This window comes from Actinia tenebrosa, unplaced genomic scaffold, assembly GCF_029948245.1.
Source record: "Actinia tenebrosa isolate PJP-AT-01 unplaced genomic scaffold, QUT_ActTen_1.0 PGA_scaffold3__52_contigs__length_22856419, whole genome shotgun sequence".
Classification (NCBI taxonomy): domain Eukaryota; kingdom Metazoa; phylum Cnidaria; class Anthozoa; order Actiniaria; family Actiniidae; genus Actinia; species Actinia tenebrosa.
The window spans coordinates 5420399-5434070 of record NW_028292580.1 but is presented as its reverse complement, the minus strand read 5'-3'; the positions used below and the strand labels follow the sequence as shown (position 1 = coordinate 5434070).

The window sequence follows — 13672 nt, the reverse complement described above, 5'->3', positions numbered from 1 at the left end:
ATCGCAGCTTTGGCCTCCGAAGAAAACGCGAATTGTGTAATCGTAAATTCAGATCCAGTCTCCAGAAATTGCTCACGTCCAATATGGCGACTAATGACAAATAAATGAGCGATTTCAAGGCCATTTATGCCAAGCGTGTATTGTTGCGAGCAGCGGCATGGTGAACACCCAGAAGACAGAAGCCCAGAAATCTCAGCAAAAGAATTTGATGTGGGTTGTAGCGCGCCAAGCTGATGTGGACAACCAGAAGGTGCCAAGCTGGACCGGTTTCAATGTCCAAACAACAGTAGAGCAGGATGTGCGCAAAGACGTGGTGGCTTATTTACCAACAATAAATGCCCCAGCTACAGAGCTGTCCACCGTCAATGAGATCCTGCGCCAGTCCGAAGATATCAGAAAAAGGCTTAATCTTGACAACATCGTGGTTGTTATGGACCAAGCATTATATGCCAAGGCATGTGAAGTTGCTTGGAAAAACGTAGAGCTGTATGGAAATATCATTCTTCGCTTAGGAACATTTCACATTATTTGCAACCTACTGTCCACCATAGGGAAGCGCTTTCAAGATGCTGGCTTGAGGGACATTTTTATTGAATCTGGCATTCTAGCTGAAGGATCAATATCTAATGTTATCGAAGGAAAGATGTATAATCGTGCTGTCCGCGTCCACAAGTATATCTACGAAGCCCTAATGCGACTCATATGGAAGCAGTTCATACCATGGCTAACAGCCAACCACGCAAATAAAGTGCGCGAGCTACATGTCCTCGAAGACAAGGTCAAGGATGTGGTTGATGAAGCAGAATGCGAGATCTGTGAAAGTATCTTGAACAGTGAATATTTCAAAGAAATCCATCAGCTCTGGAAGCAATACTTGCAATATTTGCGCACTAATAATGGCCCACTGTCCTGTTTTTGGATGTCATACATTGACATTGTTGGTGATATACTACTCGAATTGATTCGAGCATCTCGTGAAGGTAACTGGCAGCTCCATCTCCATGCCATCGCCAACATGATCCCCTGGTGCTTTGCGTACGATAAGGTCAATTACGCAAGGTATCTTCCCGTCTACTATGCTCAGATGGTGAATCTCCCCTCCGAACACCCCGACGTGTATTCCAACTTCATGGATGGGAAGTTTTCTGTTCAACTTGCTGGAGAAAGCCCTTTTGGACGCCTTCCCGTAGACCAGACTACCGAAGTTACTATCAACAAGGACACAAAATCAAGTGGAGGCATTATCAAGTATAGTCTAAAGACAGGAGCAGTAGACAGATTCTACATGACTGCCGAGTACCGATGCTCTTTTCTTTCACATTTGAGAAACATGGTTCAAGTAAGGCAATCATCTTATCATCATGATGACATGCTGTCTACAAGGAAACGGAAAGACGAAGAGGCTGTAACAGCGGTCGAGAGTCTGATTGAAGGCTGGAATAACCCCTTCACAGAAAGCAAAGAGCTTGTTAGTTTATCTACCGCGAAACGAGCACCTGATGATGTAACTAGAGACCTGTTGGACGCTCAGAAAGTAGGGGAAGAAGCCTACAAAGTTTTCAGAGAGCAGCGCCTGGAATCCTCGCCACCACAGATAAAATTTCATGACAAAATCAAGTTGAAGAAACTGAAAACCTTTTCTTCCCTTAATAAGAAGAAAAAAGTCTCCGTCGATGGCAGGACAATGATCTTGAAAGCTGACAGATCTCTCTTCGGACGTATCATCATCATTGGTCAAAGCCGAAAAATCGAAGTCAGAGAATTGCTGCAGTACAGTCTAGGACCTCTGCCATGGTCTTTAGCTACTACAGAAGGACTTCCTCGGAAAACAAACAAGGCAGCCTTGGCGACCTCCCTGCAAAAGGATGTACAGCTGGCTGATTGCCTTCCGCAAAACTCGGCAACTATAATTGACGGCATGAGTTTAGTCCAGAAGTTGAGTGTTAGTGGGCGACAGACAACCTTTGGAATGGTTGCATCTTCACTTCTAACAAACGTTCTTCACGAGGGTGCCCAGAGTAGCAGAATCGACGTGGTCTTCGATACTTACCGAGATATCTCAATCAAGAATGCAGAGAGAGCCATGCGAGGAGAAGTTGCCGGAGTCCAGCTGTCAGACATCAGCGCCTCTCAGCTTGTCAAACAGTGGAGGGTGTTCTTGTCTGAGGTAAAAAACAAGACTAGTCTAATAAAATTCATTTCACAAGAATGGAGAAGTGTAGCGTGCATGGGAAGAATGAATGGAAAGGCCTTGTTTGTCACTGCCGAGAACGAATGTTGGAAGATAACGGAAAAGGAAAGCCACATTGTAGAGGAGTTGACAAGTAGCCAGGAGGAAGCTGATACACGTCTGCTGCTCCATGCCGCGCATGCTGCCCAGGAGGGATACGAGGCAGTCGCAGTCTGCTCTGAAGATACAGACGTTTTCATCTTGCTATTAAACTTCTGCAGCACCATCAATGCCAAGCTCTTCATGAGATGCGGCTCCAGAACTAGGACACGACTTGTAGATATCACAAGAGTGGTTCAGAGAACAGGGCAAGAGGTATGCGAGGCACTGATTGGGTTGCATTCTTTCACAGGATGTGACACAGTTAGTGCGTTCGCTGGTAAAGGGAAGATAGGAGCCCTCAAGATCCTAAAGAGTGACGATAGCGCGAGAAGAATGTTCCGGGAGCTTGGGCAGGCATGGACGGTGTCGGAAGATCTCTTCGTTCTTTTGGAGAAGTTCACCTGCTCTATGTACATGTCACAAGTGGTCAGCAACACCAGCCGTGTGAATGATGCAAGGTATGAGCTGTTCTGTGCAAAGAATGGGGAGATTGAGTCGCACCAGCTACCACCTTGCCAGGACTCTTTTCGAAAACACGTCCTTCGTGCGAACTACCAAGCAGGTTAGTTGAACATGCTTGCTTCTATCCAATATTTGAATTATTATTTGTCTTCTAACTCTAGATGAGAATGATATATAATAGTGCAAGATTGATTCACATCTGCAGCTATATGGAGACGGAGCCTGGAAGCTCACCCAGACATCCCCAGTCCAGATGGTATGGGATGGACGATACAGACCTCCACTGACGGCTCATCCATCGAACTACTGATCAACTGGATGGATGGGCAGGCCGCTCCTTCTGCTGTACTGCAACTGCTGGCTTGTAAATGTAAGAAGACCTGTGAACTCTCGAGCTGTGTTTGCATGACCAGTGGATTAAAGTGCACAGATCTCTGCACTCTGAAGGACTGCACTAACCAGCCGGCCCAAGACAATTCTGCAAATGTCATCGATGATGACGTTGACGAAGATGATGATGATGACTTTTAATAAACTTTGTCGTGCATTACTGAAGTCATTAGAGTTACAGGGTTTTTCCATTTTGAAAGTTATGAAGTCATGCATGCATATATAGGTTACTTGCGGGTTTGAAGTTCGCTTTAGTTAGTCGACATAAAATAGTCAGAGCTCGAATGGTAGCAGCCGGTTATTAGATATAATAACTAACTTAAAAGAGAGAAAAAAAACTATTGCAGAATGTCAACAACCATAGTAACTCGAGTTTTGCTGTTAAGAGATAGTCTTGATGCAAGGTTTAGGTTTGACTGGATTCAAAGACACAGCAAACAGATCCAGTTTTGTTCGTAAGGGTTATGCCATAGCGTAGATTTATCGGCTGGCCTTATTAAATGTAAAACAAATATCCCCAATGGATGAAAGGTCCATCCTTCTGTTCACGAAGTTAACTTGATTTGCGAGAATCATATACCCAAATCAATACTTTAAATTCCTTTTTTTAATCGAAGCGGCAATGCCTAAAACAGCTTTGGCCGTGAGTCCAGGGGACTGGTAACTAGTCCGTAAAAGTGAATATTTAATAGTATTGAGTTGAAATATTTGGTTTTGAAGCAGAATCTCATGTTGCGCTATCAAAACAAACATTTAAAGTCGAATATTTTCAAGATATGCAGGAAAATACAAATTTGAAGGTGTTTGTGGATCTGAATCCTTATGTCGTTCGGGCTATTTGGGTATATTTGGCATTTATAGGCCATGTGACTAATCACGTGATCATTATGATGTTCACATGTGAGTTGAGAGTGATGGTTTAGTCGATAAAAAGTAATGTGCACATATTTTTAACCAATGTATGGGTGTATTAGGTACTTACAAATGCTTTAACTCGTGTTCATCAACGTAAGTGAGCTAAAATTGCCTGTGTAGGGAGGGGTGGGAAAATGGTATTTAAACCATGAAGATGACACTTTGTGCAGTGCTATCACCCAAAAATAAAAATTTAGGTTAATAACCTAAATTGTTATGGCCATGAGCCTTTGTCCATTTGAGTGGTAACAATCCGTCTTTTTTGGGGTCCTGGCTTATACACTACATCGAGGAAACGGTAATTCAACATTTGGGTCCATGATTGATTTTGAGGTTTCAAGAAAAAGCACGCCGCAACTAGATTTACCCCCTAAAGATGAGGTATTTTACAATTAATGTAATGCCACTATTTTCCCGTCGAAATATGAGCTTACTTATAGGTAACTTATAACTTCTAGCTCTCTGCCTAAGTTCAACAATAATTGTTAACTTATCAACTTCAGTAGTGAACAAAGGAAAAACTCTTGTGATTTTAGGTATAAGCTTGCTATATTTTTAAATTAGAGATAGCGAGAATAGTTTAAAATCTACAAGTTCCTCATTCTTATCATTAGAGTTTTGTAATAACATAAAATGTAGCAAAGCTATTGCTGAAAAACCCTTTTCAAAAAATTGTCCCATTTACAGAAAATGATAGAATGTTACAAAGCAGAGGAATTGCTTGCCAAAGCAAGACCTAAGGTTAAGTGTACTGGTGCACAAATATTTTTTAGGGTGAGTATGTCATTGTACGCCATGTTAAATAAACTTGTGTGAAGACAGTAATTCAATACCTTCTTGTTATCTTTTAGAATTTATTGAGACACTGTGCTAAGCAAGCTAAAATTTGGAAAAAGGCATACACACTTCCATCTATTCCAGATGCCAAGTTTGCCACATTTTTCGAACTAGTGTTTTTTTTTTTTTTGGCATGTGACATTAATGCAGATGATTTCTCCTTGATTACTCACGCTGATTGCTAAAGATGTCAAGAAAAAAAGGCTGGCAATTTTTTTCTTTCAAAAATAAAATAATGAATAATCCTCAAAGTAAACCTAAAATTTTTCCCTGAATATTAAAAGTTATAAAATTAATGTTTACATCATAATCTTTATTTGTTTAGATTAAAGTTTGGACGCCACAGTTGGAACACCACATTAAAGAAGTTAAGGCCCGTCTTGGTTTGGCCCTTCAAAACAGACGGAAATACATTGGCGACCTACAATCAGGAAAGCGAAAGAGTATAAATGTGTAAGTATAGTCTTATTAATTTATTCTTTTTGAAAGTTCAATGCTTGTTAATTAAGGTTTAGTGTATTTGCCTCTTGAGCACTCAACTGGTTGTATATTATTGGCAAGTAATTAAAAGTAACACAATATACAGTAACAGATGTCCAATTAATTGTAAGTCTTCCTTTAATTTTAGAAATGATGAAGGCAATGTAAAAGAGTCCATTGTTGGCTATCTAAAACGTTCATCCACAACAACTAAAATAAGGTACAATACATGCCTCAAGTAATGTGTTATATGTGTGATATTCCATGAGAATTGAAAAAACCTTCCATCCAAATCCAAAGTGAATGCAATTTACTTATGTATATTTTTCTCTTAGCTTATGTTCTAGTGGATCTCTAATTAGTAATACATGCATTTATTTTCTTCTTTTTAGCTTGCTTTTCTGCTGCTTAAAAGGAAATTTAACAACGGGTAACCTACTTTAAATCATTACTGATTGCAGGCACTGCTATTCACCTGCTTTTTTGGGAATGTTTGATCATAATAATAGTTTGACACCTACTGAATTTGTAGATACAAAGTTAAAGTTTTCAAAACAAGTGCTGGGAGACAGCAGCTGGCCACTGCCATTTATCTTGGCCCGAAAAATCACTTTATCAAAAGATAATCCAGATCGATTGTAGGCTCAAAATCATCTCGATTGCACGAATGACAGAAATCCTAAAAAACGAGATTTCTGCTGGTATTCAGATACACAGGTAGCCCAATTCAAACACAGGAACCCCAAGATTAGTGTTGCTGCTTGCCTGACGGCTCGCAGCAATAAGAAAAGCTCTCTACTAGCCTTGAGGCCAAATAGTATTCGAGATCCCGCCCGTTCATTTCTAACTGATCTCTGACTTTGTATATAATTCGTCAATGTAAAACGATATATATATCAAGGCCAGACTGTTGATGGTCACTATTTGAAAGCCTCCCATTTTTTCACCAATACCACCTGGCGAAAATAGCGAAGGGTCTATAGAAACTGTTTTTAGATTTGAAATGTGAATTAAGAAAATTCTATCTGCTTATATGTTTAAAAGGCTCCTTAAAAGAACCTTAAAAACCTTAATCAGGGATAAAGGTGCATCCAAGTTTAGATGAAGGTTTAGAGCCTCGCTCAACAAGGTCATAGTCTACCCTAAAAATTTTTGACTAAGGGACAGACCATTAGATTTTTGAAGGGGGAGGGGCGAACAAACTCAAAAAATTCGAGCATAACCTGAAAGAGAGAACAAAAAATTGCGCATTGTTGAAATAATATGCGTGGAGTTTGTGTATCGGTATTTTGAACTGAACTAGCTATTAATACTGTTCTTTACTTTTCTTAGTTGCTGCACACAGTGAAAAGAAAGGAAAAAATGTCAGTAACAAAATCGATTGTGGCTCGTTGAACCATATAACTGAATGTAGCTGGAAAATATACCAATGCAATAATTATTTTATTATGACCGATATAGACAAACACTCCACTAAAAAGGGTGTTGGAAAAGGAGTGACCAGAACGGATGAAGATGAAGGGAACGAGAAATTAAAAGAAGCCGAGTTCGACGACAAGGAAGGTGATGAATCAAAGGATGAGGATTTCAAAGACAAAGGTTGTGACGAAGAACTGGTTGAAGACGATGAGGTTGAAGTTGGCGAAGATGGTAACGAAGACAGGGAGTTTGAAGACGTAGAATATGATGACGAAGAAGACCTTGAGGGTGAAGAGTTTGAAGACGACAAAGATGGTAAAGATGGAAACGAAGACCAGGAGTTTGAAGATGTAGGATATGCTGACGAAGAAAATTAAGTAAATTAAGTAAAAATAATCATGAGCGTTATTTAGGATTAAATTATAATTAATTTGATATGACTATGATAATTACATACGTATAGTTCTTTGTCATTACGAAACATTCAATAATTTGTTTTAGAATATATTTCACAAATTTTATTTATTGATTTGATAGAATTAAAACTGTTTTTATACTCTAATGTTTATGCTGTTGTTTCACATTTTTTTGTTACATTGTTCACAAAGGTTGGATCATGCGGATCACATGCATATTTTCAGATCTAAAGATCATATAATTTCACGTTCTTTTGCATGTGAAATTAATTAGTTATTACAACACGTAAATTTGTTTTTCACAGGTTTTTACCATGTGAAATGGATTTATATTATAAAAAAATGGATGGGATTTTCACAGGTGTTTCACAGGTTATTTCACATGTTAAGGATGTGAAAAGGAGGATTCTCTACACATTTCCTAGCCTTGGTATAGTCTGCAAAACTCCCTTTAAAAAGGTGTTTGCAATATCGGATAAAAAGATATGGGTAATTTTGAGAAAACAAAACGTGGGCTATCCAACATTGCAACACGATCAACAAGGGAAACACAAGAACAATGCAAGAAGATTACTTCCAGCTGTCGAACGAGTTAGTAACTAATTTCATCTAAGGTTACTATCCTGGACCAAGTCATTACAGGCGCCAAAGAACTGCAAAACTATATTTTGACCCTAACTACAGCTTAAGTGGCATTTGGAAAGATGTCACAGAACAGCATCCTGACCTTAAAAGCAATAACCTCAAAATGAAGAACAAAAGCGCACCTCTCAGTTACTCGGCAATCAGAAAACATTTTATTGAAAAAAATGAGTCACCAGTATTCATTCCGGAAAGCCCAAGTTGACACCTGCCAGACCTGCCATACCCATCATGGCAGTATATTCCAGGAGAAAGAGCCAAGAAGAACTTCTAAAACTTAAAACTGAACTTCGCCAACCCTTAAGAGAAAGCGAAATTAGGTATGGTGCTATTTCTTAAGATATGAATGTAATAGCCAGTGTTGCCAAACAATAGTTACAGTATTGCAAAAGTTTGCTAATCGATCCCGCTCGAATGTTCTTTTTCTTGTAACAACGTTCTTGCAATCTCAAGGTACTTAAGAGCAATTGTCTGTAAGCGTCGGCTGGGCCATGAAGGATAGAAAAATCGAAGATTTTCAAAACTCATTCGAAGAATACCCTCAAAGCCCTTATCACAAAAATATAACTTTTAGTTTCATCCGATCTTTTTTTGGCGAGTTATCGAGCATTTTATGATTTGACGTTCATCGACCGATTTTAACGGCTCGAGAAGGCCGATTTTAAACAGCTCTATACGACAACTAAACAAATACGAAACTTAGTCAATGCTTGTTTTCTCAATAAAGAATTATGTCTTCGAAGTATTCCAGTCGCTTTATCAAGTATTTCGAAAACTGGAATTTTTTCGGGTTTTTTTTACTTACCCCTCTTTCGACCAACTTTGCCGTAGTCAAAAATTCACATAATTCAAACCCCAAAAAACCCAATTGGTACATGGACTAGCCGATTGGTTGTATACTCGACAGATAGACTGATATTTCGGTTACAAATTTGTGAAATAAAATTCTTGGGCACTTGAAATCGGAATTTTTAAGAGCGTCGAACGTTTACCCTACTTTCGTAAATATCGTGACCCTTTAACCTTATACATTAACAACACGAAGTCAACAACTTGTCTTTCAAAAATTGCGAACTTAAAAATTTACCGAACAATTTATTGCTTGTAATAAAAAACTAATACAATAGATCATATCTCAAAGTTTTGAAGGGTTTTCGAAGCCAAAAAATTCTGTTATTTTTTTAGGCCAATTCAAACACGATGACATGAACTTCAATCCGGTAAATAAACAAGCATAACAGAAAATAAACTAGCGAAAACTTTTTACCAAGTTAAAAATGGCCTAAAAGGAGTTGTTAATCAGAAGTCAATAACTAAATCCAGTTAGAAATACCAGATCGCATCAGCGGCTGAAGAATAAGGATTACATCGAATTAATATGAGCAATCTCTGTCTCACTTCTCGAGCTCTATTGTCGGGAAGTCGGACGATCGCAGACGTCGATTACTTTATAATTAATGTCAAAGTGATTCCGACCAAGGGTAAAAGGTTTTTTTTGTAAAAAGAAAAACCCATAAATTCAAGAATAATGTATAAATTAATGACTGGATATTTGAAAACTACAAATAGCCGAGAGTATTGGAAAGTTCGGGTAAAGTTTAAACTCATTTTGAAACAAAAAACTCGCAAGACATCAGCTTAACTGGTTCGGACGGGACGGCACAACGCAACCGCCTGTCATTCATAACCACAAAAGTTCTCCAATGAGGGTTCATTGCATTTGGTTGTTTTATTGAACTTTGGGGGCTGCGCAACCCCCACCCCCCCTCCACACACACAATTCCCATTTTGTTCTTGTCTTCTGTCCTTACTTATTTTCCGAAGATGCTCAGATAAAAATTGTATATGGGAGATAGTACGTCGTTCAAGTGCCGAAAGGAATGTGCTGAATGCAAGAACTGACTGGAAGAACAATTTTGACCATCAAGAGAGACCATCGCATTTTTCTCATTTAGGGGCCGTTGCATCTCGGTAGACTCGGCACCTCTAGATCCGTCCCTGGCATGCACAAGACTCTACCAGTTCCTTGATCAGATTGATATAAGGCGCTTTACGACGAACTTGGATATGGTCGACCGCAAGATCAAAATGCCCACAGACAGAACGCAACACTGAGACACCTAGGTGTGTAAGCTTTTTCGTTGAATATAAAGAGCAAATATTCAAGGTGTCGTAGACGATCGGGTGGTTTAGCTGGACTTCTTGCAGGATATGTTCACGTGTTTTGTGATAACTGTCTTCATCTTCTGCTGCTAACTCATCATCATCGTCATCAGCTTGATCTGGTGTATCCATTCCGCCTTGGCGCGCTTTTTTCGACATTCTTGAAAAATATGATTTAATCTGCTGAGCAGTTAGGAACTCATCAATGTTGAAAAGGCGCTTGCCTTCGGAATCCCGAGTAAAGCGCATATCTTTTGCTACTGCTGCAGGATCGGCCTTGTTTCCTGTTTCCTCGCCGATTTTAAACTTGTCATCTAAATAACGTGTTTGTTTTTCATTGAAACGGTTGGCCTTTTTTGAGGTCTTCAGGGCCCAACCAAGTGCTAGCACAGCTCCACCCTCGCTTTCTTTTTGCAATACTGTGGGGTTGATATTGAGGTTTGCACTGGTGCCTTCGATAAGTTTTGACGTATACAGGACTTTAGCCTTGTCCATCAGTGTTTCCCTTTCAGGAGCTAGATGGCATTTTCCATAGCTCATATGTTTTTCAAGACCAAAATAGCGCTGATATTCGCTGGTACAGCCTGCGTTGGGACATGTGAAGAGATTATTTCCTTGATCTTCAGGCTCAGAATCTTGGGAGTTCACAGTCTGGGAAGGCTTTTCTGCTTTTTTCTTTATACTAATATCAACAAAATCTCCTGGTGAAAACTTCTCGGTAAACTGGCAATCATTTAGCTTCAAGGCTAAAACAAAGCAAATATGTTTAATTGTAATGATGAACGAATATATGAGAAGATATTTCATTGTTTATGGTTTTGACATTTCGGCCATCAAGCTATGGCCATGCATCATCAGAATTCGACTGATCGTAATATTGCAGCAACAACTTACTACTTTGATCAATCATAGATATCACGGTTATTACATTACCTTCACAAAACTTTTTACTTGAAATCTGCTTCCCTATTCCGATATCGTATGCTCTCCATGCCGTTATACCCTTCTTTGTATATTCGAAATTGTTCAAGAAACTCACTCCATCCCATTTGGGGCCAACGCCGTCAATATCCGGTGGAACTTTCGCGTCGATAACCGCTACCCTGACACCACGTATGCCGCCATTAGAAAGGATGGCCTCTCGGAACTCTTCTGGCGTGTTAACATCATGACCCTCATTAATGTATCTTCGAACGTGTGCTTTAATTACTGCCGCCTTCCTATCACACGCTCCTTTACCGCCTTGCGGGTCACTAAAATCAACTCTTGCAACACCTATTCCTGTATGAGCTTTCATTTGTTGGCAGCTGGACAGCATGAGGGAGCTGTGATAACATGCACCATTGTCTTGGCGCAAAAAGACTTTGGATAATTCAGGATGCTCAGTTTTCAATGTTCTTAGAGTATGATCAAGCATGCGCACAACAGAAACACTGTCTTGGGAGCAGCTTTTGGCGATGTGGATGAATGCTTGTTGTTTTATAATCCCTCCTACTTTGGTGACAACTACGCTAATATGCCACGAGATTCCTCGTTTTCCATACCAATCGGCCTGTGTTTCCCTGTATCGTTGAGGAAGAAATTTCATCGCCCAGTCTTGAGTTAAAAAGATAGAGTTTTCATCAAGGCTCGTGTCTAGGATAAAAGTACGACTCATATCTTGCCTGATACTTCTGAGCTGATGGCATTTCCAGGCCTGGATGGCTTGCGTAGCTTGACCATACAGATACATCAAATCATCACGCTCATCATTTGACAACTCAATTTCCTTCAAGACTTTCTTTGTTTCTTCTAGGGCACTTTGTATTGCTTCGCACTGCTGACAGAATTCATCATGGACATGTGAGCAAGTCGACTCTAAATTGTTATTCTTACTGTCACCTAGGGCGTATACCATGCAGTGATCGGCGACTCGGGAGTCCTTTGAAATGTGAACCTAAAAGAAGACATTAAATTCATTAAACATCATTTTTACAATCAAGAACATAAAAAGGACTAGCCACATCATTGATATCATACAAATCAGGGGCGGATCCAGGAATTTGTTCAGGGAGGGGTGCTGCGCACAAAGTTAACCCAGGGAGTGGTGCACCCCTTAAAATCAAAGGGAAAAAACATTATTTTGTATTGGTTATCTTCGAAGTATAGGGGCACAAAGTCGAACCAGGGAGGGGTGCGCACCCCCTGCACCCTTCCCCTGGATACGCCACTGCAAATACAAACTGTTTGCATCTCATTAGATATTATATATTTTATATGGTTTATAACCAAACGACAGGATGCATTTTTCGCGTGCTGTCATTGGTTCAAAGCGCAACATTTACACAAGACGGAATCAGAAGGTATCCCAGAACGGGTTTATTTACAATTTTGTTTTATTAAAGGATTACCTTATAGTCCGTCTTCAGGTACTGTTTACCTTCTTTCAGATCCTTCTTTAACAACATCAGTTTTTTCCTATCAACACCACTCTTCGCCTCTACTCTGTCAGGCAAGCCATAGAGATCATCAAAGGCTTTAGCCCCTTCAGCTGAAAAATAATCAAGACCTTGCAATGACCTCCGGACTGTTGCACTGCAGCATGACAATATGCGTAGCATGGTAGATGATCCAAACGGTTTGAAATTCGACTCCTGACAATACTGTTGATATTGTTGTACGATTCTTTGAGGGATGATTGTACGAATGACATTTGGAGTCTCGAGGATCTCTCCGGACGAAAGGTGTAAGTATCTCTGTCCAAATGGAAGGTCTTGAATTACGTGTGAGCTGGTAATAAAGGATAGAAAATGATCGAGTTGATCCATGTTGACACGCATTCTTGGACTTTTGTCTAAAGGTAAGGGAACGCCCCGTCCATATTTTAGTCCATGCATTCTTGCTATTTTGAACCTGTACTCAGTGAGTCCTGGTATGTACTGTCGAAGTCCTTCTAGGGTCGTTAAATCCGCCATGATTGACAAGATTTGTCTCCTTGTATCACATGTGGAGGCGTTTCTGTATGTTTCAGCAAGGGCGTCTAGGTATTTGTTGTCATCACTCTCTATGTTGAGAAGTTGTTCAACAGCTCGAGACGCTTTGAGTGCGTCCCACAGCAAACCAGGTTCTCCAGGAGCAATGACATTGAGGACAGCCACAACTGCATCTTTTGTCTTGATGATGCGATTTTGTTTGGCTCTTGAAGTGATATTACCAAAATTATTTTTAGAAGGCCCAACTGATGGTAGATCGCAAGAAGACAGGAATTCATTTAGTTTCCTTCTTCGGACAGCAAGGGATGCTGTGTTCACACAAGCATCACTTGATGTACTAGACGCTAGCGATTCATGACTGCTACCAGCAACACTAGAGAAAGGGCTTGATGTAGGTTCGTCCAACAAATTCGCCAATGACATGTTCTTGAAGACTGCGCATAATTCTTTAAAATCATTTTCCTAGTTAAAAAGAAAAAATGACGTCATCTACAATGTAAGACAAATCTTATTGGAAATGCAGGTTATAATTATTGCACTATTCAGTTGAAACCCCCATTCCTGACATGTGAGGAATTCAACATTCAGCTAGTTTAAATTTCCAGCCCTATCCCAGATACAAGCGGGAAAAGAATTTTGTTTGA

General features: G+C 39.8%; 2 protein-coding genes across 2 annotated transcripts; both read right to left on the bottom strand.

Annotated features, from left to right (window-relative positions):
- Positions 1 to 9746: 9746 nt before the first annotated feature.
- LOC148908221 (uncharacterized) lies at positions 9747 to 12539 on the bottom strand. The gene is made up of 3 exons (XM_089036017.1): positions 12447 to 12539; positions 10990 to 11992; positions 9747 to 10802 (listed from the first exon to the last, which is right to left on the bottom strand). Exons 1-3 carry the CDS (start codon positions 12501 to 12503, stop codon positions 9880 to 9882), a joined length of 1983 nt encoding a protein of 660 aa, XP_088892143.1. The 5' UTR covers positions 12504 to 12539; the 3' UTR covers positions 9747 to 9879.
- Positions 12516 to 13451, bottom strand: LOC148908220 (uncharacterized; the record flags this gene model as incomplete). Its single annotated transcript, XM_089035803.1, has 1 exon — positions 12516 to 13451. A coding segment is annotated over exon 1 (936 nt), but the record flags the coding sequence as incomplete, so codon positions are not given.
- Positions 13452 to 13672: the final 221 nt, after the last annotated feature.

Coding starts and splice junctions, on each gene's coding strand:
- LOC148908221 (XM_089036017.1), bottom strand. CDS start 12,503: ATGTTGTTAAAGAAGGATCTGAAAGAAGGTAAACAGTACCTGAAGACG. Junction 11,993..12,446: donor ACCTGAAGACGGACTATAAG/GTAATCCTTTAA, acceptor GTCTTCTTTTAG/GTTCACATTTCAAAGGACTC. Junction 10,803..10,989: donor AAGTAAAAAGTTTTGTGAAG/GTAATGTAATAA, acceptor GCTTTGTTTTAG/CCTTGAAGCTAAATGATTGC.